The following is a 25,127-nucleotide window of genomic DNA, read 5'->3' on the forward strand; positions in this document are numbered from 1 at the left end:
CGTGCTGCATGGAGGTTGTTTTCTAGATAGGAACAAGTTTAATCGGCATGCGAGAAGCAACTTCAACTGCAACAGCCTTGCAAGATTGCCGACTGGAACCTCTCTTACCGAGTTAGAGTTACAGTTAACAATTTACTGTGATTACGATGTTGCATCAACAGTTGTGGCTGATCTCACTGCTAGCACAGTGCTATTGTAAATAGTACTACAAAAACTATACATTCTGAACACAGTAGCAATAAACTGGTATTTTACCTGACATACACAGGTGCAAATTTTTGAAGCCGATTTTTTATTTATTGCACAAATCGTTCGACAATATTGCAGATGTTATGATGGACAGACAGTTCAGTAAAGCCTATTGTGAATCAGTGTAATCACTTGACGTCCCCCCTCACATCTCTACACCCTAACTCACATTCTACCAATTGTCATAAGTTCATCAGCTTTTACACACATACCTCTGTCTACCTGCACCTTCTGGCTCACCAGTTGTAGGTCTATTTCTGTCAACACCCCAACTTTCACCAAAATGTTTCACTTACGTAATTCTTGTTCCATCAGGTTTCAGGAGGTCATTTTTGCTCTTTCCCTCAAAATTACCACATAATCCTCGAATCCATTTCTTGTAGGTAACAGGAAGAGTGATATCTAGAAAGAGAGAGCACAAATTAATATTTGAAAATTCCCTACAATGGTAATAATTATTTTAGATTATGGCCTTCATCCATAATCTTATTTCATGTCAGATAATATAATTTCTCATAAGGCAGGAGGAACCTCTTTACCCAGAGAGTGGTTAGAATGTGGAACTTACTACCACAGGGAGTGGTTGAGGCGAATAGTATAGATGCATTTAAGGGGGAAGTAAGATAAACACACGAGGGGAAAGGAATAGAAGGATATGCTGATGGGGTGAGATGAAGAGAGGTGGGAGGAGCCTCGCGTGGAGCAGAAACACCGGCACGGACCTGTTGGGCCGAATGGCCTGTTTCTGTGCTGTGAATTCTGTGTAATTCTATGTACAGTAAACTCTTTCGTATCCGGCACCAACGGGACCGGGATGGTGCCGGTTGATGAAAAATTCCGGATAACAGAGAGGTAGGCAATTTTTAACACAAAAAAAATAAAAACCATGGACTAACTCAGCCACCGCGGGAAACTCGGTCTCGGAAAAACGAAAAATGGAAGGATTTGGCAAGATTACCAATTATCTATTTTGCCGGTTATTAAAGAATTCCGGATGATTAAGTGCCGTTTAAACAAGAGTTTACTGTAATTGTTAACACTGCAGTCCCAATATCTATCTCTGAGTCTCAAATACTCCATTTGAACTGTCGGTTCCTATGTTGCTGGGAATATTGTCCGTGGAGAACAGCCAACTGTGATTGAACTGTGGAGATACGAGGATAGGTGAACGTTCTGGAATTTTGCTGGATTCCCTTTAAGAATATAAGAATTTAAGAACATAAGAAAAAGGAGCGGGAGTCGGCCATTTGGCCCTTCAAGTCTGCTCCGCCGTTCAATGAGATCATGGCTGATCTTCTACCTCATCTCCACTTTCCTGCACTATCCCCATATCCCTTGATTCCCTTCATATTCAAAAATCTCTCGATCTCTGTCTTGAATATACTCAACGACTGAGCCTCCACAGCCCTCTGGGGTAGAGAATTCCAAAAACTCACCGCCCTCTCTGTAAAGAAATTTCTCCTCATCTCAGTCCTAAATGGCCGACCCCTTATTCTGAGACTATGACCCCTGGTTCTAGACTCCCCAGCCAGGGGAAACATCCTCCCTGCATCTACCCTGTCAAGTCCTGTAAGAATTTTGTATGTTTCAATGAGATCACCTTCTTCTTCAAAATTCGAGAGAATACAGGCCTAGTCTACTCAATCTCTCCCCATAGGACAACCCCCCCATCCCAGGAACCAGTCTGGTGAACCTTTGTTGCACTCCCTCTATGGCAAGTATATCCTTCCTTAGGTAAAGAGACCAAAACTGTACACAATACCTCAGGTGTGGTCTCACCAGAGCCCTATATAATTGCAGCAAGACGTCTTTACTCTTGTACTCAAATCCTCTTGTAATAAAGGCCAACATACCATTTGCTTTCCTAATTGCTTGCTGTACCTGCATGTTAACTTTCAGTGATTCGTGTACAAGGACACCCAGGTCCCTCTGAACACCAACATTTCCCAATCTCTCTCCATTTAAAAAATACTCTGCTTTTCTATTATTCCTACCAAAGTGGACAACTTCACATTTCTCCACATTATATTCCATTTACCATGTGCTTGCCCACTCACTTAGCCTGTCTATATCCCCTTGAAGCCTTCTTGCATCCTCCTCAAATGACAAACAATGCATCCACTATCTCTATAGCCACCTCGTTCAATACCCTAGGATGTAGGCCAGGAGGTCCAGGGGATTTATCGGCTTTCAGTCTCATTAATTTCTCCAGTACTATTTTTTTTACTAATACTACTTTCTTTCAGTTCTTCATTCTCGCTACAGCCTTGGTTCTCCATTATTTCTGGGAAGTTTTTGCGTCTTCTTCCCTGAAGACAGACACAAAAGCATTTGTTTAATTTCTCTGCCATTTCCTTATTCCCCATTATAATTTCGCCTGTCTCAGCCTGTAAGGGACCCACATTTACTTTTGTTAATCTTTTCCTTTTTACATACCTTTAGAAGCTTTTACAGTCTGTTTTTGTCTCTCTTGCTAGTTTACTCTCATATTCTATTTTCCCTTTCTTTATCAATTTCTTGGTCCTCCTTTGCTGAATTCTAAAATCCTCCTAATCCTCAGGCTTACTACTCTTTTTGGCAACATTATAAGCCTCTTCCTTTGCTCTAACACTATCTTTAACTTCTCTTGTTAGCCACGTTGGACCACTTTTCCTGTGGGGTTTTTGTGCCTTAAAGGAATGTATATTTGTTGTAAATTATGTATTAATTCTTTAAATGCTAGCCATTGCGTCTCTACTGTCATACCTTTTAATGTAGTTTCCCAATCTACCTTAGCTAACTCGTCCCTCATACCTACATAGTTTGCTTTGTTTAGATTTAAGACTCTAGCTTCAGATTTAACTAAATCCACTTTCAAACTCAATATAAAATTCTATCATATTATGGTCACTCTTACCTAAAGGCCCCTTTACTACAAGGTTATTAATTAACCCTTTCTCATTGCACAATACTAGATCTAAAACAGTCTGTTCCCTAGTTGGCTCCTCAACATACTGATCTAGAAGACTATCTTGCATACATTCCATGAATTCGTCCTCCACACTATTACTGCAAATTTGGTTTGCCCAGTCTATATGTAGATTAAAGTCCCCCATGATTACTGTATTACCCTTGTTACATGCGCCTCTAATTTCCTGATTTATACTCTGCCCTACGTTACAACTACTATTTGACGGCCTATAAACAACTCCCACCGATGTTCTGCCCCTTTAAGGACCAGACTTGACCATTACAGGGCTAGTACAAAAGCAAAATACTGCGGATGCTGGAAATCTGAAATAAAAACAGAAAATGCTGGAAATACTCAGCAGGTATATATTTAGCAGAGAGAAACAGAGTTAATGTTTCAGGTCGATGGCTTTTCATCAAAACTGCAAAAAGTTAGAGATGTAACTGATTTTAATTAAGTGCAGGGCAGGGAAAGGGCGGGGAGGAAAGATCAAAAGGGAAGGTCTGTGATAGGGTGGAAGGCAGGAGAGATTAAAGGTACGATAGGTATTAGAGGGCTAGATCTTTTTAGACCAAACAGATACATAAAAAGCAAATATATTATAAAATAAAAGTTTCAAAAGATTTTCGAAAGCTCTCCTCCAGCTAGTCAGGGCTCAGGTCCAGACAGAAAGGCTTGTTGTGGTGTGCTGCAGTAATTGAGTTGTGCATGCGTATACTTGGTAGAAAATACGCTGGATCATCTGCACACCACTTTTGTAAAGGGACAGTATCTGAGCCTACCAAACAAAATTGTTAACATGCCTTAAGCTGAATTAGTGCTTCATCCTTTAAGTAGTAATCCCTGTCAAAATTATAAAGTCGTGTTGTGGTTTCAAGACTAGCCGTTCAGCTGATTAACCAGTTTTTAGTGAAGGGATTCAGTCTATAGCACAATTTATTCCACAATTTTTTTAAAATTAATTTGCCAAACATTCGGAGAAAATAATGGAATTTGTGTCAAAAGCAGTTAGTCGCTTGCACAAGTGGTTGCATTAAGGAAAATAAGAGAGGGTTAGTCAATATTTCTTTGCAGTGGCACAAAGACATGAATCTTCATTATAACAGGTTGCAGCAGTTCACATTCAGTCAGTTAATCTTCTTTTGAAACTCAGATTCAACTTTAGTCGAGAGTGCAGTCACTGAGGAGCCTATCAAAAGTAATGACCATTCCTTGTTGCTGGGGGCATCGCATTCAGCAAGCAATTATTGGTTTTAAACTTTCAGAGAACATCAATACTGTAGTGCAACCACCCTAAGTGAAGTCCACCTCAGTCTTTACATTAATAAATCACTTAGACGCCTAATATTACTGCTGGTCTGGACATAAAAATAATACCTTTTAGATGATTATATTGCAATAATTATTTAATAAGGCATGGTACAGAGAGACAAGTGCAATCATATGATCAGATTAGCAATGATCTTGCCTACTACAGGTAAACTTTCCTAGGTTTATTAGTTCCGATCCCCTTCATTTTTTAAAAATGTATTCATTCAAGGGATGCGGACGTCGACAGAAGGCCAGCATTTATTGCCCATCCCTAATTGCCCTCGAGAAGCTGGTGGTGAGCCGCCATCTTGAATATAACTGAGTGGCTTGCTAGGCCATTTCAGAGGGCAGTTAAGAGTCAACCACATTGCTATGGGTCTGGAGTCACATATAGGCCAGACCGGGTAAGGACGGCAGATTTCCTTCCCTAAAGGACATTAGTGAACCAGATGGGTTTTTGCTCCAATCCTGTAGTTTCATTGTCACCATTACTGATACTAGCTTTTTATTCCAGATTTATTTAATTAACTGAATTTAAATTCCCCAGCTGCCGTAGTGGGATTTGAACTCACTTCTCTGGATTATTAGTCCAGGCCTCTGAATTACTAGTCCAGTAACATAACCACTATGCTACCGGACCCCTGATTTCAGCTGATTTTCTTCACTCCTCTCTTGCAGACTTTGGCTCTTCGTTGATATGCAGCTCCATGGGCACTGGTTACCTTGCCCAAGTGCTCATTCTTCATATGTGAATCTATTCAATTGCGAAGGGCACCAGAGGCAAATCTGAATCTGTTCTTATAGAATCATAGAAGTTTCCAGCACAGAAGAAACATATAAAATTCTGAGGGGGATTGACAGGGTAGATGCTGAGAGGTTGTTTCCCCCTGGCTGGAGAGTCTAGTACTTGGGGGGCATAGTCTCAGGATAAGGGGTTGGCCATTTAAGGCTGAGATGAGACATTTCTTCACTCAGAGGGTTGTGAATCTTAGGAATTCTCTACCTCAAAGGGCTGAGGATGCTGAGTCATTGAGTATATTCAAGGCTAAGATAGATAGATTTAGGGACTCTAGGGGAATCAGGGCAGTGGAGTTGAGGTCGAAGAACAGCCATGATGTTACTGAGTGGCGGAGCAGGCTCGAGGGGTCCTACGGCCCTCTTCCTAATTGCTCCTGTTCCTAATTCTTATGTTCTTAAGGCATCTGTTGCAAGCACACACACACACAAGCATGTGCATACACACGCACTCTTCTGGGAGGGGTTCACTGGATAACAAACAGGAAGACCACCTCTGGATGATTTTCTCTTCCCTAACCAGGAACCATTGAAATTACTTATCGCACTGTGACCTCCGCTCCTGCTGAGATCCGCTAACTTAACACAAAGGGGATTGAGCCGGGGACCGACCTTATTTACATGGCTCAGTGTCTTGACCAGGTGAAACCCTGGGCAGAATTACTTTTTACATTTTAATGTAAAGAAGGAAGTCACAGCAGGTTATTGTTACTAATGTCAATAAAGATGAATGTGCTGATATATTTCATGGGTTTAGAAAAATTTCTACAGAATACCTGGAATTGGATAAATGCTTGAAAAGGAAATATTTGCAGAGTGGTGGAAGAAGATTCAATAGTAACTTTCAAAAGGGAATTGAATAAATACTGGAAAGGAAAAAATTTGCAGGGCTCTGGGGAAAGAGCAGGGGGTGGTGGGGCTAATTGGAGAGTTCTTTCAAAGAGCCGGCACTGATACGATGGGCTGAATGGCCTCCTTCTGTGCTGTATAATTCTAATACCTGAGTTTATATGATAGCAACAAGGCCAGACTGTTTTTGTAACTCTGAATGTCCACTCCCCTGAGTGCTGCTATCTTCAGTAAGGCTGTCTAACACAGAAGCACTGCTATAAATGCAATTTTAATTGGCTGGATGCAAGGTTAGCTGGCGAATCAGTAGTTAATACTGAAGATCAATTGATGCTGTAGTTTGCTAACATTCAAAACCTTAAATTATACCCTTGTAAAGATTTTACTTGCATCAAGCTGAATTCACCGTCATTTCCAACTATAACTAACACAGTACCTGCGTTATCTTTCTCATCAAAGCTGACAGCTAGGCCGAAGTCCGTTTCCAGATGAAGCCTGTTGGATCTCTGGTAGATTCGAAGACCATCATGGGGCTGAGCTGGGGGCTTTACCATTTCACCATCCACCTGTAAGAAAGCCATTCATTCCTTACTGTCAACACTGTTGTTACAGATTACAGGAAACTCTTTTTTATCCGGCACCGACGGGACTGGCGTGGTGCCGGTTTATCAAAAAGTCCGGATTACAGAGAGTTAGAGTTAAAAGGTACGAGAGCTCGTACACAGCAACAAATCCAGGCTTCCCTGTTGCTTAGCAACAGCTGCAAGAAGCCCGACCACAGACCAAGCGTCCCTGTTGCTTAGCAACGAGTGCAGGAACCCCCGATTACACAGCCAAGAATCAAGAAACGGCCACTAATATGAAGAAAAACTTAACTGAACCTACTCCTGCATTTTGCCGGTTAACCGAGATTTCCAGTTGTTTGGGTGCCGGTAAATCGAGAGTTTCCTGTACTTACCTGCATTTTTATTTTTCATTGCAGCTAAATGGAGTCGCTCTTGAGGTTTTAATGTGTTTTTGATCCTTTTATTTTAAATACTTTCTATTTAAAAAATGTACTTAAAACATGGAGGATATAAAAACAACATAAGTGTCTGACGTGAAATAGAGAATCAGCTTTAAAACCAGTCATGTAAGCAACACAGTAAACCACGAACAATGACGGACAGGCAAAGACCCTCTCTGGTCCATCGAGCCTGTCCCGCAACCGGCGACTCTGCAATGGTGCTGCTTGAAAAGTTAAAATAGGGAATTATTCTGTGGCCTAGGTTTTCCGCTCACGTTACGCTGGCTTGCCAACTCACCACAAGTTTCCGCTTCTCCTTGAATTGAACAGTATGGTTATACACTTCGATAAAGATCTCTTGCAGGCGAGCAATGCCTTTCCTTTCCTTCAGAGGTGCATTTTTGCCAACAATCCTGAACTCCTGCAGTCTGTCGGGAATGCCGGATGTTTCCGCCAAAGTGTAGAGACGCTTACCCGCGAAGTGATGGACCAAACCATCGAAGGCCAAGTAATATGGGTCTCCCCCAACAGCACACTTACTGAACCCTGAGAAAGATAAAGACATTTAGAATCTTGCTAAGATCAAAGTGAGCTCTGTAGGTGCTCTTACTGACCTGATCTATAAAATATTTTGCTCACTGCAAAATCACCACATAATCACAGCCATAGCTTCACACTCCAAAGCTCAAACATAACTTATAAATGCTCATTCCAGTAGTAATGCAATCTGTCGAGCTTGGTCACTGTGATGCATTGAGATGGCCACTAATGAGCATTATAAGGATGTTACTTTGTCAAATTTACACGATAGGATGATTTGGGAGGGAAGCTCAAGTAAAAATCATACACTAACAAGAGAGAAGAAAATGTCAGGGACAGAGAGGAGGAGGTTCATAGAAAGTTTACAGCACAGTAGGAGACTATTTTTTTCCTTCAGGTACTTATCCAATTCCCTTTTGAAAGCTGTGATTGAGTCTGCCTCCACCACCCTTTCAGGCAGTGTATTCCAGATCCTCACCACTCGCTGTGTAAAAAAGTTTTTCCTCATGTTGCCTTTGGTTCTTTTGCCAATCACCTTAAATCTGTGTCCTCTGGTTCTCGACCCTTCCGCCAATGGGAACAGTTTCTCTCCATCTACTCTGTCTAGACCCCTCATGATTTTGTACACCTCCATCAAATCTCCTCTCAACCTTCTCTGCTCTAAGGAGAACAACCCCAGCTTCTCCAGTCTATCCATATAACTGAAGCTCCTCATCCCTAGAATCATTCTCGTAAATCTTTTCTGCACGTTAAGGCCTTCACATCCTTCCTAAAGTGCGGTGCCCAGAATTGGGCACAATATTCCAGTTGAGGCCGAACCAGTGTTTTGTAGAGGTTCATCATAACTTTCTGTAGAGACATTCCTGATTACCATCTAGTGGCCCCTACTACAAAGTGAATGCATGCAAACATCAAAGACAGCATCTGGCTCAACTGTGATGCCCTCCACAGTTAAATATGCTGTAGACTCTCAGGGGGAATTCAGTGGGTTGTGCCTCCCGTAAGCGCCTTAAGAGGGCGCTAACGGGACGCAAACCAACTAGCGCCCGGGCGCGGCACTGCCCACGCCTCCCGCAAAATTCAGTGGGAGGTTAGTGGTGGCGCTAACTGGTAGCGCCCTGCGCTGCTGGCGATGACATCATTGGTGTGCGCAGCGCCCCGCTCATGCCCCGGCCATGATCTTCGGGAGCGCCCCCGACTTACCGCTGGACGCTATGTCCGACGGGGTCAGGGGGATGTACCTGCAGCCAGGGAGGCGCAATTTAAAGGCGAGGTGCGGGGCGGCCATTTTTGTTGCTGGCCGCCTGCCAGCTCCTGCCTGCGCTCCCGTCCCAGACCTCCTGAAACGCCCTCCTCGCGGAGTGCTGGCTGCGCTCCAAGAGCCCGGCACTTCTCTTGGGTGCCGGGGCTCTTTTGCCTGCACTCCCGATCCCTGGGGGCCCAGCTGGGCCCCAGGTCGCGCTGCACTAGGCCCCTCCCCTTTAAGAAGGGGAGGAAGGCCTGCAATACTGCAACGCGACGTGCCGCAGCGCATAGCGCCGCAATATTGACTCACAGCGCCCCAAGAGGGATGCGGGGCGCTTCCAGTAGTGCCCCGCTTCCCTCTTGGGGCGCAACCACTCAATTTCCGGTGTGGGGACGCTAATTTTTCTGGCAAAGTTAGCGTTGGGGCGCTACTCAATTTTTAGCCCTCACTGTCTAGGCTCACACAAGAAGAAAAGACCCCTTGAGCAAGGTATCAGAGAGTGCCCAGTGCTGGTAGAACAATACCAAAGTAAGAACTAGTGGCTTTAGAAAAGGAAGTAAGAAAATTAGGGGATTTATCGAAGCACAAACTGCGTAAAATAATGTGCACATCTCTTAATTGCTAAAACTGACCAACAGAAGACAGCAGTGTAGCAATGAGTCAACTGGTTCACTCGCAAACACTTTACCCTCTTGGGGGAAATTACATTGGGTGAACATTTCACAGTCTGGTTTTATTAAAAACAATCCATCAAATGTTAATACATCCTGAAGAATATAGTCGATATGACTTTCAGTTACACACCAGTGGGTTTGCAGATATATTGCCCATTTTTCTTCAGGCTGCAGTTCTCATTAGGTCTACAGCCATAGTCTGCACAGTTTATCTCACTGCCTTTGTTACAGCTACATTCTTGGGCACAGTGTGGAGTCAGCCATATCTCTCCAAGCTGAAAGTTGGACACAAATGTTATTAAAGCTATATAAATACGCCCATATGACTGGGCTATACAGTGCACATTTGTAGTAAGGAATGGTACACAACTTCCACCGATGCTTTACAATATCTTTACCAAAAAAAAACTCAACATCATTAATAATGAGCACCAATATCAGATAAAAACAAAAAATGCTGGAAATACACAGTAGGTCTATCAGACTCTGAAAAGAAAATTGACAGGCTAACATTCCATGTGGGACTCGTCGTCAGAACTTATTGTTCTGATTAAAGGGTCTGTTACAAGCTCACATGCTGTGGGCACCTTCTCAGGATCAGTAGCGCCAGTCTTTGCCTTAAGCGGTCTAAGCGAGTTACTTTTGCAGGAGTTGTCTCTCTCTGCCTTGTATCTAATTGTACGGTGGCATAACCCAGGGATGGAACAATAGCATCCCCTTGTGATCCAGACCAGATCTTCACATATTTCCCACATGTATTCCTTCAATCTCATCGCTAGTGGATCGAGTTACCGCTAGGTGAGACGGGCCTTGGTTCGAATCGTTGAGTTGCTTTATTTCACAGTAAGGTGGAACAGTAGTTATGATCAGATTCACTTAGTTCAATCGATACAATTTCTGGCCTTTCTGCCTCAGCAGCTTCTCTGTTGCAAAGTAAGCCTGCCTTTTAAGTGGCTGAAACTGTACTTTATTCCTGACTATCAAGAACATAAGAACATAATAAATAGGAGCAGGAGTCGGCCATTTGGCCCTTCGAGCCTGCTCCGCCATTCAATATGATCATGGCTGATCTTCTACCTCAACTCCATCTTCCTGCACTATCCCCATATCCCTTAATTCCCCAAAATTTATTGGCTTCTGTCTTGAATCTACTCAACGACTGATCATCCACAGCTCTCTGGGGTAGAGAATTCCAAAGATTCACAACCCTTTGAGTGAAGAAATTTCTCCTCATCTCACTCCTAAATGGCCAACCCCTTATCCTGAAACTGTGACTGTGACCCCGTGTTCTAGATTCCCCAGTCAGGGGAAACATTTTCTCAGCATTAACCCTGTCAAGTTCTTTAAGAATTTTATACGTTTCAATTAGATCACCTCTCATTTTTCTAAATTCTAAGGAATATAGGCCTAGTCTATTCAATCTCTCCTCATAGGGCAATCCCCTCATCCCAGGAACCAGTCCAGTGAACCTTCGCTGCACTCCCTCAAAGTCTTTCCTTAGGTAAGGAGACCAGAACTGTACACAGTACTCCAGGTGTGGCCTCACCAATGACCTGTATAATTGTACTAAAACTTCTTTACTCTTATGCTTTAATCCCTTTGTAACAAAAGCTAACATACCATTTGCTTTCCTAATTGCTTGCTGTACCTGCATGTTAACTTTTTGTGATTCGTGTGCAAGGACACCCAGGTCCCTCTGAATGCAAACATTTCCCAGTCTCTCACCATTCAAAAAATATTCTGCTTTTTTGTTTTTCCTACCAAAATAGATAACTTCACACGTCCCCACATTGTATTCCATTTGCCATGTTCTTGCCCACTCAGTCAACCTGTCTATATCTCTCTGCAGCCATTTTGCATCCCCCTCACAGCTTACTTTCCCACCTAACTTTGTATCATTAGCAAACTTGGATATGTTGCACTCAGTCCCTTAAATCTAAGTCATTAATATTGATTGTAAACAGCTGAGCTCAAGCACAGATCCTTGCGATATCCCGCTAGTTACAACTTGCCAACCCAAAAAGGTCCCGTTTATTCCTACTCTCTGTTTTCTGTCCATTAACCAATCCTCAATCTATGCTAATATATTACCCCCAATTCCCATGAGTCTTAATTTTGTGTAATAACTTCTTGTGTGGCACCTTATCAAATGTTTTTTGAAAATCCAAATACACTACATCCACTGGTTCCCCCTTATCCATTCTACTAGTTACATCTTCAAAAAACTCTTAATAGATTTGTCAAACACGATTTCCCTTTTATAAAACCATGTTGACTCTGCCTAATCATAATATGATTTTCTAAGTGCCCTGTTACCATGTCCCTAATAGTAGATTCTAGCATTTTGCCTACTACTGATGTCAGGCTAACGGGCCTATAGTTCCCCGTTTTTTCTCTTCCTCTTTTCTTAAATAGCGGGGTTATGTTTGCCACCTTCCAATCCTTGGGGACTGTTCTAGAGTCTAGGGAATTCTGGAAGATTAATCCCAGTGCATCCACTATCTCTGCAGCGACCTCTTGTAAAACCCTAGGATGCAGGTCGTCAGGTCCAGGGAATTTGTCGCCACTTAGTCCCATTAATTTCTCCAGTACTATGGCCTAGAAATTGAGTTTGCGCTGCGCCAGGGCTTTAGCGCCGGAAGTTAGCGCCGGCGCTAAGTCCCTTTGCGCGCGCCAAAAATTCAGTAGCGCCGCGCCCAAACGGCTGCCGGCGCTACTGAAGGGTTTTAGCGCCTGAAAACTGGCGCTATTCCGGCGCTGCGGCGCCCGCTGCGGTGCGGCAGGCTCGGGAAGTGCAGGCCTCCTCCTTCCGTTAAGGAGGAGCTGCCTGCACCCGGCCGCGGCCCGCGCAAATCTCTTCAAAAATGAGCCCAGCACCTCGGACAAGTGCCGGGCTTGCATCTGTTCCGGCGGGGGGGGAGAAGTCCGGGGAGGGAGCTGCGGGCAGGCGGCCGGCGGGAAAGCGGCCGGCCGCCGCGCCTCCTTAAAGCGCCGGCGCAGACTCCGGCAACACTCGTTTGCCGGAGTCTTAGTTGCGGCTGCCACTAGCGAGGCGGCCGCAACTGAATTTCGGCTTGTGGCCGGGTTACCACGGCAACCGGGACGCTGCGCACACCGATGACATCATCGGTGCCGGCGCAGCGCTACCGGTCTACCGCCGCGGAAGGGCCCCAGGCAATTTAGGAACCGGCGCCAATTGCAGCGCTAGGCCCTCTAGCGCCGCAAAATCGGTGCTAAGGGCACTGAATTTCTAGGCCTATGGCCTAGAAATTGAGTTTTGGCTTAGCCAGGGCTTTAGCGCCGGAAGTTAGTGCCGGCGCTAAGTCCCCCTGCGCGCGCCAAAAATTCAGCAGGGCCGCGCCCAAACGGCTGCCGGCGCTACTGAAGGGTCTTTGCGGCGGTAAATCGGCGCTAACTGCCGTTTCGCGCCGCAATTCCGGCGCTGCGGCACCCGATGCGGTGCGGCAGGCTCGGGAAGTGCAGGCCTCCTCCTTCCCTTAAGGAGGAGCTGCCTGCACCCGATCGCGGCCCGCGAAAATCTTTTAAAAAATGAGCCCGGCACCTCGGACAAGTGCCGGGCTTGCTTCTGTTCCGGGGGGGCGGGGGGGGAAGTCCGGGGAGGGAGCTGCGGCCAGGCGGCCGGCGGGAAAGCGGCCGGCCGCCGCGGGGCCTTTAATGCGCCGGCGCAAAGACTCGTAAGACTCTGTTGCCAGAGTCTTAGTTGCGGCTGTCACGGGCGAGGCGGCCGCAACTGAATTTCGGCGCTGGGGCCCGTCGGCATGGCAACCGGGACGCTGCGCACACCGATGACGTCATCGGTGCCGGCGCAGCGCTACCGGTCTACCGCGGCGTAAGGGCCCCAGGCAATTTCGGCGCCGGCGCCAAATGCAGCGCTAGGCCCTCTAGCGCCGCAAAATCGGCGCTAAGGGCACTCAATTTCTAGGCCTATGTCTTTACTTATACTGATTTCTTTAAGTTCCTCATACTCTCTAGAAGCTTGGTTCCCCCATTATTTCCAGAATGTTTTTTGTGTCTCCTACCATAAAGACAGATACAAAGGGCAGGAATTTCATTGTGCCGTGGAGTCAGGATTGGAGGCGTGCGGGGGATTAAAATCCCGAAATCAGGTGTCCAGACCCCTTCCCGCACCCAAACCCGCCTCATACCAGTTTCAAAGGAGGCGGGTACCCGCCCCGCACTGGGACCCGCCTACCCGAGGCGGGAAGGGATTAGTGCCAATTAACTGCCTGTTAACAGGTAGTTAACAGGCAGTTTTTAGCCTAATCCCTATTTTTGATGTTGAAGTGTGGGATTCCCGACGGCTCCAAACCACGGCAAGTTAGAGGAGGCGGGCCGTCGGGTTGAAGGACTTGGAGGGGTTGAGATGTCGGTGTTCAGGTGAGTGCTGTGTGCATGAGTGCAAAGGTAAGTGTGTTTGGTGTGTCTAAAGTGATTAAATAAGTTTTACATACCTTTTCTTACCTTTTCAGCCTTCCTTCCTTTAGGTTCCAGGAGTCCCTCATCTCACCGGCACAGAAAGCAGAATGGCTGCGAACTGTCAAAAGTGACAACCTTCAGCTTTCTGTGCTGAAGAGATTTCTAACTGAGTCTGTGGAGAAGGACTCAGGTTAGAAGTAAGACTGTCAGTGTTTGACAGCTTCAAACAGCTGTGAAACACTGATATTTCATCTGTCAAAAGGTCTTGACAGATGAAATTTCAGTCTGTGACGTCACCTGTTGCCGGGTGGCCCTTAATTGGCCTGCTCGGCGGGCTCAACAAGGTCAATCAAGTTAAGATTGCGTGGATTGGCTGCATCTCGATGGAGGCGGGACTACAACCCCGAAAGTTGTAGTCCCACCTTCAACCCGACTCCTGAGTTAAATTCCTGCCCAAAGTATTTGTTTAATGTCTCTGCCATTTCCTTATTGCCCATTATAATTTCTCCTGTCTCTACCTCTAATGGGCCCACGTTTACTTTCACTAATCTCTTCCTATTTACATACCTATAGAAACATTTACAATCTGTTTTTATGTCTCTTGCTAATTTACTCTCACATTCTTTTTTCTCTTTCCTTATCAATTTCTTTGTCCTCCTTTGCTGAATGCTAAAATCTTCCCAATCCTCAGGCTTACTACTCTTTTTGGCAACATTATAAGCCTCTTCCTTTGATCTAATACTATCTTTAACTTCTCTTGTTAGCCACGGTTGCACCACTTTTCCTGTGGGGTTTTTGTGCCTTAAAGGAATGTATATTTGTTGTAAATTATGTATTAATTCTTTAAATGCTAGCCATTGCTTCTCTACCATCATACCTTTTCCCAATCTACCTTAGCCAACTCGCTCCTCATACCTACATAGTTTGCTTTATTTAGATTTAAGACCCTAGTTTCGGATTTAACTAAATCCACTTTCAAACTCAATATAAAATTCTATCATATTATGATCACTCTTCCCGAAAGACCCCTTTACTACAAGGTTATTAATTAACCCTTTCTCATTGCACAATACTAGCCTGTTCTCTAGTTGGTTCCTCAACATACTGATCCAGGAAACTGCCTTGTATATATTCTACATTAACAGTGAGAAATAATTTAAAACTTTCCAATACAATGGGTGTGAGATGTTTACTGATTACAGAGACAAGCTACTGAATTGCTTAGTATTTGCAGTCTATGTATGTATGAGTGCCAGCCTTGGGTCAGTGGACGTACTCTTGTCTCTGAGTCACAAGGTCATGGATTCAAGCCACACTCTAGGACTTCAGCACACTCCCAATCCAGTACTGATGGAGTGGAGGTGCTGCCTTTCAGAGGAGATGATAAGCTGAAGCTCTATCTGCCCACTCAGGTAAACGTAAAAGATTCCATGGCACTATTCGATGTAGAGCAGCGGAGTTCTCCCAGTGTTCTAGCCAATATTTATACCTCAACCAACACCATTAAAAATAGATTACCTGATTATTAATCTCATTGCTGTTGGTACGAACTTACTGTGCGCAAATTGGTTGCCGCATTTGCCTACATAACAATATTGACTACAGTTCAAAAGATATGTTTGGCTGTGAAGTGCTTTGGGATAGCCAGAAGATAGGAAAGGCAGTATATAAATTAAATTCTTTCTTTTACCATGATGAACAATGACTATGGGAGATTAACGGACATTCCGCCTGTGGGACCTTGATCCTTTCAGAATCAATTATAGAAGGAAAGGAAATAACTTGTATTTATATAGCACCTTACACAACATCCCAAAGTGCTTTACAGCCAGTGCAGTCACTGTTGTAATGTCGGTCTCACAAACAGCAATTAGATAGATGACCAGGTAATGTTTTAGTGATGTTGGTTGAGGGATAAACATTGGCCAGAAAACTCCCTGCTCTTCTTTGAATAGTATCATGGGATCTTTTACACTCACCTGAGAGAGCAGACAACATCTCCGACAGCGCAGCAGACCCTCAGTACTTCATGAAACATCGGCCTGGATTATGGATTGGGGCTTGAACCCACAACCTTCTGACTCAGAGGCAAGAGCACCACAATGAGCCAAGACACCTTATGTCAAAGACCATGTGTAACCCACTTGTCTAAATACGTTTTTTCCTGATGTACTTACACGATGATAATCATCGTTTTTGTCCCTGCAGCCGCATTCACTGATCGGCACGCAGCTGTCGTCACTCAGTACAAAGCCATCGTCACATACACATCCTTCCATAAACACAGAGGGCTTGTCACAGCTGGATCCTGCGTAGATATTATTGCATGTCGGAGGACAAGCTGGAGCACAGGTCATGTAGTAGCTCTTTGGTGGACAATACAGGGCTGCAAAGGCAAATATAAAACATTTCCATGAGATCAGTTAATGAGGTTTCCCAGATTAGGTGAAAGAACAAAGAACAAATAATTTAGTAATTTGCAATGATTCTTGAGTGAATCAAATCATTTGTTCTACATAGGCTGAACCAAGCAGGAAGACGATCAAAACAATTTCAGGTGCACAGATATTCATAACAATTTTATGACAGGTTAAAGTAGAGCTCAACTTTATTATTTTCAAGTTCAGGAAACTCTCGATTTACCGCCACCTAAATAACCGGAAATCTCTGTTAACCGGCAAAATTCAGGAGTAGGTTCAGGTAAGTTTTACTTCATATTAGTGGCCATTCCTGGATCTGTGGCCGTGTAACCGGGGTTCCTGCACCTGTTGCTGTGCAACAGGGACGCTTGGTCTGTGGCCAGGGTTCCTGCACCTGTTGCTGTGCAACAGGGACGCCGGGATCTGTGGCCGTGTACAGAGCTCTCATACCTTTTAACTATACCTCTATGTAATCCGGACTTTTTGATAAACCGGCACCACGCCGGTCCCGTTGGTGCCGGATAAAAAAGAGTTTCCAGTTCTTTGTAGTAAGTTCGTATGCTAAACAATATAGGTCCCTGTGGGCTGAACGCAATGACTTGGCCTGGTGTATTTCTACTTTTGGACTGGTGGATGGGCAGTTCTTTGTATAATAGTTTTCTGCTTTTTCCTTCTCATCAATTCTCTCCCCTCCGCATCTCTCCGGAGGGCAATGATTCATTGACTGCTGGCTGGGATATGGTTCCATGGTTTCAGCTCACCCGTCAGTATCTCCCCAAAGTGGTCATGGCTCATGGTGAGCCTTGAAAGTAAATGTTATAGGCTATCCTACCACAGAGGGTATCCTATCACAAGTGAACCCAATCTTACCCTCTACCCAACAGCCAGTTACTGGATAGTGATCAGGAGCATGAACCCTGGACGATTTACACTTCCCAAACATTGGGAGTTGAGGCCAGTTCCCATGCCCTTAATACCACTCTGGTCGAAGTCAATTAAGTCAACACAGACTGAAAATTGAACTCAAGAGTTTCCCAGGCTGTACAGCTCACCTGCTCAATGGATCAACCTACTGAGCCACTGGAGCGCTCAAGTCTCTGTATTTTTAACATATTACATTTATTACAAAATAAACCTGGCTTTACATGATTTATCACACATAGCTCCAGATTCATTTCTAATAATGTTTAATAATTCAACTATAAAAAATTAGGAGGTTGCACAACTTTAATTATGATATTTTATGTTGTATAGTTACTGACGTCACCTCGTCTATCTTTTAGTGAAGGACTGTACTGTCATCAGTTGATTTACAGGTACATAGCTTTATGGGAGTGAAGTAATTTACTTGATTTTGCTTATTGCTTAAAGTGAGGTAAATACGATGTTACATCAGAAATGATGATGTTCCTGCATCAGTCTCATGGAGTGAGTCCTTGGCCCAGTGGTAGCGTTCCTGCCTCTGGGTCAGAAGGGACAGTCCCGCCGAGTGGAGACGGAGCTCCGGCTTTGAATTCTGGGTTGGCATCCAGCGGGATACTCACGTCCGGTGGGTGTGGGAGATTGGGAAAAGGGGAAGTGCAAAGAGACCTGGGTGTCCTTGTGCACCAGTCACTGAAGGTAAGCATGCAGGTACAGCAGGCGGTTAAGAAGGCAAATGGTATGTTGGTCTTCATAGCGAGAGGGTTCGAGTACAGGAACAAGGATGTCTTGCTGCAGTTGTACAGGGCCTTGGCGAGACCACACCTTGAGTATTGTGTGCAGTTTTGGTCGCCTTATCTGAGGAAGGATGTTCTTGCCATGGAGGGAGTGCAGCGAAGATTCACCAGACTGATACCTGGGATGGCAGGAATGACATATGAGGAGAGATTGGGTCGATTGGGCTTATACTCACTGGAGTTTAGAAGAATGAGAGGGGATCTCATTGAAACTTATAAAATTCTAACAGGACTGGACAGGCTGGATGCAGGAAGGATGTTCCCGATGGTCGGGGAGTCCAGAACCAGGGGTCACAGTCTAAAGATAAGGGGTAAGCCATTTAGGACAGAGATGAGGAGGAATTTCTTCACCCAGAGAGTGGTGAACCTGTGGAATTCTCTACCACAGAAGGCAGTTGAGGCCAATTCATTAAATATATTCAAGAAGGAGTTGGATATATTTCTTAAGGCTAAAGGGATCAAGGGATATGGGGAGAAGGCAGGGACAGGGTACTGAAGTTGGATGATCAGCCATGATCTCATTGAATGGCGGAGCAGGCTCGAGGAGCCGAATGGCCTACTCCTGCTCCTATCTTCTATGTTTCTATGTTTCACCCGCCCCGCACCCTCATCGTATGGGTTGTGGGAGCCCATAAAACCCTCCGGGACTAACCACCCTATCGCTGGTATAAAGATGGTTGCGGCCATGGAAGGTGCATTAACGCGGCCAGTCAGACTGTTAGTCAGCCTGCGAATCCTTCCACTACTTCACACCGTTCCCCAAAGGGAACAACGAGAAGACACGAAAAAGAAGAATCAGTCTCGTGAGCCACCACTGAATGCACTGCAGGATGTGAGGAATTTCTAATGATCAGGTTATTCTTAACATGAGAAAAAAGAAACCAGCCTTGGATTTAATTCCTTCTGTGAGCTAATAATAGCACATTTTAATTTTAAACTGCTAATGGCAGTTAAAATGTTGCAGGCAGCAATTTATGCAAATGCATCACAGGTATGCAAAAAATAGCAAGCAGAGAATATTAACCCCACAAGAGTTTATCTTCGATGATATAAAATCATGCTTAATACTATATTTTGGGAGTCTTTAGGAAATGTGTAGTGAGTCACCTTGATCAAAAAGCTGAGGATATCTTGGCAAGAAATTCAGTGAAACAAAGGTCTCTCTTTTCGGGGGTAGATCTTGTGCTGGCTTGGAGTTGACACTTCTGGGAGGAAAAACGTATCCGTGTAGCTAAACTCTGACAATACTGGAGCCGAGTCCTTTACAGTAAAGAATTGGGGTCCCAAAATCCGCGGGCCAGCAATCCTGGCACTTCCGCCAGGATCGTACCCACTGGTGACCTATGCTGCTGACCCACTAGAGTATGTGGAGTCAAGGGATGATCATCTGATTTGAATTCCTCCAGCATGCACCCGCTTTACTTGGGCTGTATCTAGGGCACACGCCTTGTACAGTAGGCCACACATTGTGGGGGGGGCACTGTTGGTGCCATGCAAGCTTGCTGATAATGCCCCAGCAAAGGGGCTGCTCTAAAAACATTTTTAAAGAAATATATTACTTGCTTGCCTTCAGGGGTCCAGGCCTTGATCTTCTCCTAAACCCCCTCAGGTTGGCCCTACAACCACCACTGGCCGACCTGTGCCAACCCTATGCTGGGTGCTTTTGAGAACCAAGGTCACGGGAACTCCCACGATAGGGAGTCCCTTCGCTCTCCCACACTGATGACCATGGTTGGTATGGTTGGAGGCCCTTGACAGACCATTGCAGATGTTTCGATGCTTGGCTGGGACCTGGCATTTCTGGACCTTCTGGTGTACTCCCACTAACGTTATGATGGGCATAGGTCAAAAGGGTTGCGTCATTTCAGGGCCCTTGTTCTTTTAATTCTGCAGCACCTGTGTCTCTCCATTGAGTACCTTATTGTGCTCATGTATCATATTGTGGACAATGCTATATTGCACCATACTTTTGTATATTAACATACATATATGTGTGTGAGTTGTTTAACTCTCACTGACTTTTTCATCTCTATTCTTCAAATAACAGTTATCAGAATAGTTACTTACGGCAGAAAGTATTGTTCCTCCATATAATTTCTATTCCCTCTTTCTTACAAGCATCAACATAATTTTGGACATTATCACAGAGTGCTGGAAGCATGCCATTATATTTGCACATGTCTTGCATACAGTTCTGGATGAAAAGATCTGGGTTAACGAGGGGGTGACAAGATTGGTACTCATCGTGCAGCAGCTCCTGGCACTGGGACTTAATGATCAGCTTCTCTCCTGGAGTGCAAAGAAAGTCCATTTGTTTTCTGTTGTCTGGCAGACAGCTAGCAAAAACAGACGGCACAGGTTTAATTATACTGCAAGTCATTTAACCCTTTCCTTTAAATACATGGCTTTGAATTATAACAGTCTGCAAAATAAGTGATGTTAGTGATAGAAACATAGAAACATAGAAGATAGGAGCAGGAGTAGGCCATTCGGCCCCTCGAGCCTACTCCGCCATTCAATGAGATCATGGCTGATCATCCAAATTCAGTACCCTGTCCCTGCTTTCTCCCCATATCCCTTGATCCCTTTCGCCTTAAGAAATATATCCAACTCCTTCTTGAATATATTTAATGAATTGGCCTCTACTGCCTTCTGTGGTAGAGAATTCCACAGGTTCACCATTCTCTGGGTGAAAAAATTCCTCCTCATCTCTGTCCTAAATGGCTTACCCCTTATCCTTAGACTGATGTTCATCGTGTTTTCAAACACGATGAACATGCCCATATCAAGTTCCTTTCTCCACTGAGAAGCATAGAATGTGATATAAGTACGTTAAGCATTTGTATGATAACATGTCAATGATCATTTTTAGCATTATGACTGTTGCCAGGATATCAGGCATTCACCATCATGATGTGCGGGGCATGGTCGCACACCAACTGCACATTAAGAGAATGGTAGCCTTTGTGGTTGCGGTACATCTCAGGATTGATATGCGGTGCCACGTGTGTGCAGTCGATGGCGCCCTGCACCATGGGAAAGCCCAATATCTAGGCAAAACCACATGCCCGCTCTTCCTGCTTCCCCCTGTAACCTCCCAGATGAAGCGATGGACAGCGAACTGGGAGGTGTTAGCTATGTCACCTGCTCCAGCCTGGAAAGATCCACTGGCAAAAAAATTCAGGGCCACTGGCAGCACATGCAGGTACAGCAAGCAATTAGGAAAGCAAATGGTATGTTGGCCTTTATTACAAGAGGATTTGAGTATAAGAGTAAAGACGCCTTACTGAAATTATATAGGGCCCTGGTGAGACCACACCTGGAGTATTGTGTACAGTTTTGGTCTCCTTACCTAAGGAAGGATATAGAGGGAGTGCAACAAAGGTTCACCAGACTGATTCCTGGGATGGGGGGATTGTCCTATGAGGAGAGATTGAGTAGACTAGGCCTATATTTTCTAGAGTTTAGAAGAATGAGAGCTGATCTCATTAAAACAAACAAAATTTTTACAGGGCTTGACAGGGTAGATGCAGGAAGGATGTTTCCCCTGGCTGGGGAGTCTAGAACCAGGGGTCACAGTCTCAGAATAAGGGGTCGGCCATTTTGGACTGAGATGAGGAGAAATTTCTTCACTCAGAGGGTGGTGAATCTTTGGAATTCTCTACCCCAGAGGGCTGTGGAGGCTCAGTCGTTGAGTACATTCAAGACAGAGAGCGATAGATTTTGGGATAATAAGGGAATCAAGGGATATGGGGATAGTGCAGGAAAGTGAAGTTGAGGTAGAAGATCAGCCATGATCTTATTGAATGGCGGAGCAGGCTCGAGGGGCTGAATAGCCGACTCCTGCCCGTTTTTCTTACGTTCTTATATGTTAATATATTTTTTTTCTATATATCAGTTGATGTAGATATATTTATATGAGGTCAACGTAACATTAAATTGATGTATTAATGTGCATATCTCACGTGGATTAGCACTATCCCTCCCAACTGCACGGTATTACAAAAAAAGTAAGTGACGCTCTTGAGTAATTTCAAAGCTATTGTCTCAAGGTTCAGATGACAAGTAAAAACTACTTGTGCTCTGTTCTCATCACCTAGGTTTACCTCACCTAAAGCCCTTGATGGAGTAGAGATACAGATCAGCCATGATCTAATTGAGTAGTGGGACAGGCTCGAGGGGCTGAATGGCCTCCTCCTGTTCCTATGATGATGTTACTGCCTTGTGTCCACTCCCAGCTTTGTATTATTCCCTATGTATAATAAATGAGGAAATCGTACTTTTGAGTGCTTCTATGGAAGATAAAGGTTTAAAGCTTACCCTGCATTGCTGTATTCCTCTGACTTCCAACTGTTTCCAAAGTGAGTTATGTTGGGTGCAAGATGACCATCAGGCATTAGCAACTCATCAGCTGTTTGGCCGTTGTAATTACCACACATTCCACACACCTACAGTGAGAGGGATGGAATCTCAAAAGTAATAATACAGAAAGATGACATGAGATCAGGGTATACTGTTACATTTAAAACATAAGAAAACAGCATCTTTTATTCATACTAGGAAGACGAAGGCAGATTTTCCAATTTGATGTGTTGGGGAATGGTCAGTTCCCAGATGCAGGGAAGATGGCGGCAGAGGCCCATTGAGTCAGATGTGTAACCCCATGACACTGCCCTGGGATGTCTGTGGTTTCCCAAAATCAATGGTACTCCAATAGCCATAAGCCCGGCGTGAGGATGGCGAGAGGGCAGGAGGGGACAATCCTGATCCTTTCTGTCTCACTTTCCGCTCAGTACGTCTGTGGGGTGTCCAAATGGAGGGCACGCCAAGGATCTGGCAGTGGAGCTTGACCTTGTACCCTCGCAGACTTGAAAGACTGCAGTGACCTGGGGAACAGCCGAAATTCAATTGTGTGAGTATTTCTAGAGGCGGGCCTGTGCCAGGAGAGTACCTGGGCCATGCAGGTACTTTGAACCTGTCCAGCAAGGGCCCAGGAAAGGAAAATCAACCTTATAACTTTTTTAAGTGAACGAAAAAGATAATGGCCCAGAAATTCGGGTCTCCACGGGTGAGTACGCACGGGGTACTCACCCGTAGGCCCAATGGAAGTGCCGGTTTCCTGCATGCACTGCGCATGCGTGGGAAACCGGCACTTCCGTTCCCCTGAACGAAGGGGTTCAGAGGTCGAACGCGTGCGCGGGAGAGGCTGCGCGTGTGCATCGAACTTACGTTTTTTTTACAGGTTTTCCCAGGAGGGTAAGTCTCCAGAAGTTACACATTTAAAAAGCAGGCGTAAGTGGTGAATTAATTAAAATTAAAACATTTTTTCCACAGGTTTATTATTTTTTAATACTTTAAAGAAAGGTAAGTTTATTTTTAGCCCCGTTAGAAAATAAAATTATTTTTTTCAAAAATTTAAATTATTGTTTAAAATAGTTATTTCATGTAATTTATAGTTTATTTAAAAAATGTGATGCTTTTTTAAAATTTATTTGAAGATTTAGTGATGTTTTGGGGCCCGTAGTATTTCTAAGTTTTGACAGCACTTCTTGTCAAACTTATGAATGAAGCATTCAATTCAATTCAATTTTATTTGCCATATGTAACCAGTACAAGTACAATTACAATGGAATGCTTACTTCTCGTAGGGACACATCAGCTATTCATACAGCGCCGTGTATTCCCTGCTCCGATTGGCTTCCCATGGCCCACGTGATCCCAGGAGACGCATCGAACTAACTGCGCCCCTGGGATACGCAAGTACTGCGCGCTGGCAGCTGGACCAGGCCCCAGATCGGAATTCCACGGGGGCCCACAGCTCAACGGCTGACACGCAAGGTAAGTGCAGGTCGGGGGCTTACACCTGCGGGAAGCCCCCGACCTGAATTTCTGGGCCACTATATACAACATGAACTCCAAAATATCAAAAAATGTAAAAAAATCGACCTAAGTATAAGCTTTATTTCACACAAATTAAGTTCACAATGAACTTGGGTGCTGCAAAAAAGTATTAGTTACACATTCTGCTTCACAATAGATGGTTTTTGTTTGTTTCTCTACTGAAGGTGCCGACTCATCTAATGTTCATGCTAAGCTCCGCAGCCGTCTACAGGTTCCACACAGGCCGCTCACCGGCTTTAATAAGGAAGAAACCGCGCATGTGCGAAAATTTGAATGGGCCGCGCAGCCAGTTAAAGGGACCGCGCACAAAAAAAATTAAGAGGGAACATTGGTCACATCCCATCAATCAGAGAGCGTTCCCTTTAGCCCCGCACTCTGTCTCCGATCTCCTCACCAATTATCGATAGATTTTTTGACTCTAGGGGAATCAAGGGATATGGGGATCGGGTGGGAGAGTGGAGTTGAGGTTGATGATCAGCCATGATCTTATTGAATGGCAGAGCAGGCTCGAGGGGCCGTATAGCCTATTCCTGCTCCTAATTCTTATGTCTCGCGCTGAATTAGCTGCCCTCCACAACCTCATGCAACTGTTCTGTCTTTATGTGTGAGACCATACTGTGAAAGTCAACAAGTCTTTCAATTCTGCAGGTCACCATAGCCGAGCTCAATCCTGTCCTCCTCCGATATACATGCACTTTCTAACAAGGGTTACTGGATAGTGTTTAGGAGAGAGAACGCAAGTTGATTGTTCCCCTCCCTAGCCTAGGGTTGCTCAGGCTAATTGGATGAACCCTCCTGCAACCCTGGCTCGGAGCAGCTAACTCATGACAGATCAGGGGTCAACCCTGGAAGCTCCCTCGCCTGTACTAAATAGGCCATTGGAGAAAAGGTGTTGATAGGTCTGACTTCATTATACTGTGTGTGCTGTTCCTGACATTATGTTCCACAGCCATGTACTCCTAGCTCATACCTTGCTCTGCTCCTTCCTAGCTGTATCACATACTGACTATATCCGTCAAAAAATATAGAAA

General features: G+C 44.7%; 1 protein-coding gene across 2 annotated transcripts in view; it reads right to left on the reverse strand.

Annotated features, from left to right (window-relative positions):
- Positions 1-25,127, reverse strand: part of LOC147115444 (IgGFc-binding protein-like) — a 169,140-nt gene that overhangs the window by 33,423 nt on the left and 110,590 nt on the right. For both annotated transcript variants that reach the window (XM_085989698.1, XM_085989697.1), the window contains exons 32-38: positions 22,516-22,643; positions 20,263-20,531; positions 16,235-16,443; positions 9,751-9,895; positions 7,459-7,706; positions 6,591-6,720; positions 546-651 (exon numbers count right to left, since the gene is read on the reverse strand). In XM_085989698.1, coding sequence (XP_085845824.1) covers positions 546-651; positions 6,591-6,720; positions 7,459-7,706; positions 9,751-9,895; positions 16,235-16,443; positions 20,263-20,531; positions 22,516-22,643 — 1,235 coding nt within the window. The remainder of the gene's footprint in view (positions 1-545; positions 652-6,590; positions 6,721-7,458; positions 7,707-9,750; positions 9,896-16,234; positions 16,444-20,262; positions 20,532-22,515; positions 22,644-25,127) is intronic.

This window comes from Somniosus microcephalus, chromosome 6, assembly GCF_052327205.1.
Source record: "Somniosus microcephalus isolate GS21.2 chromosome 6, FLI_Smic_1.0, whole genome shotgun sequence".
NCBI lineage: Eukaryota > Metazoa > Chordata > Chondrichthyes > Squaliformes > Somniosidae > Somniosus > Somniosus microcephalus.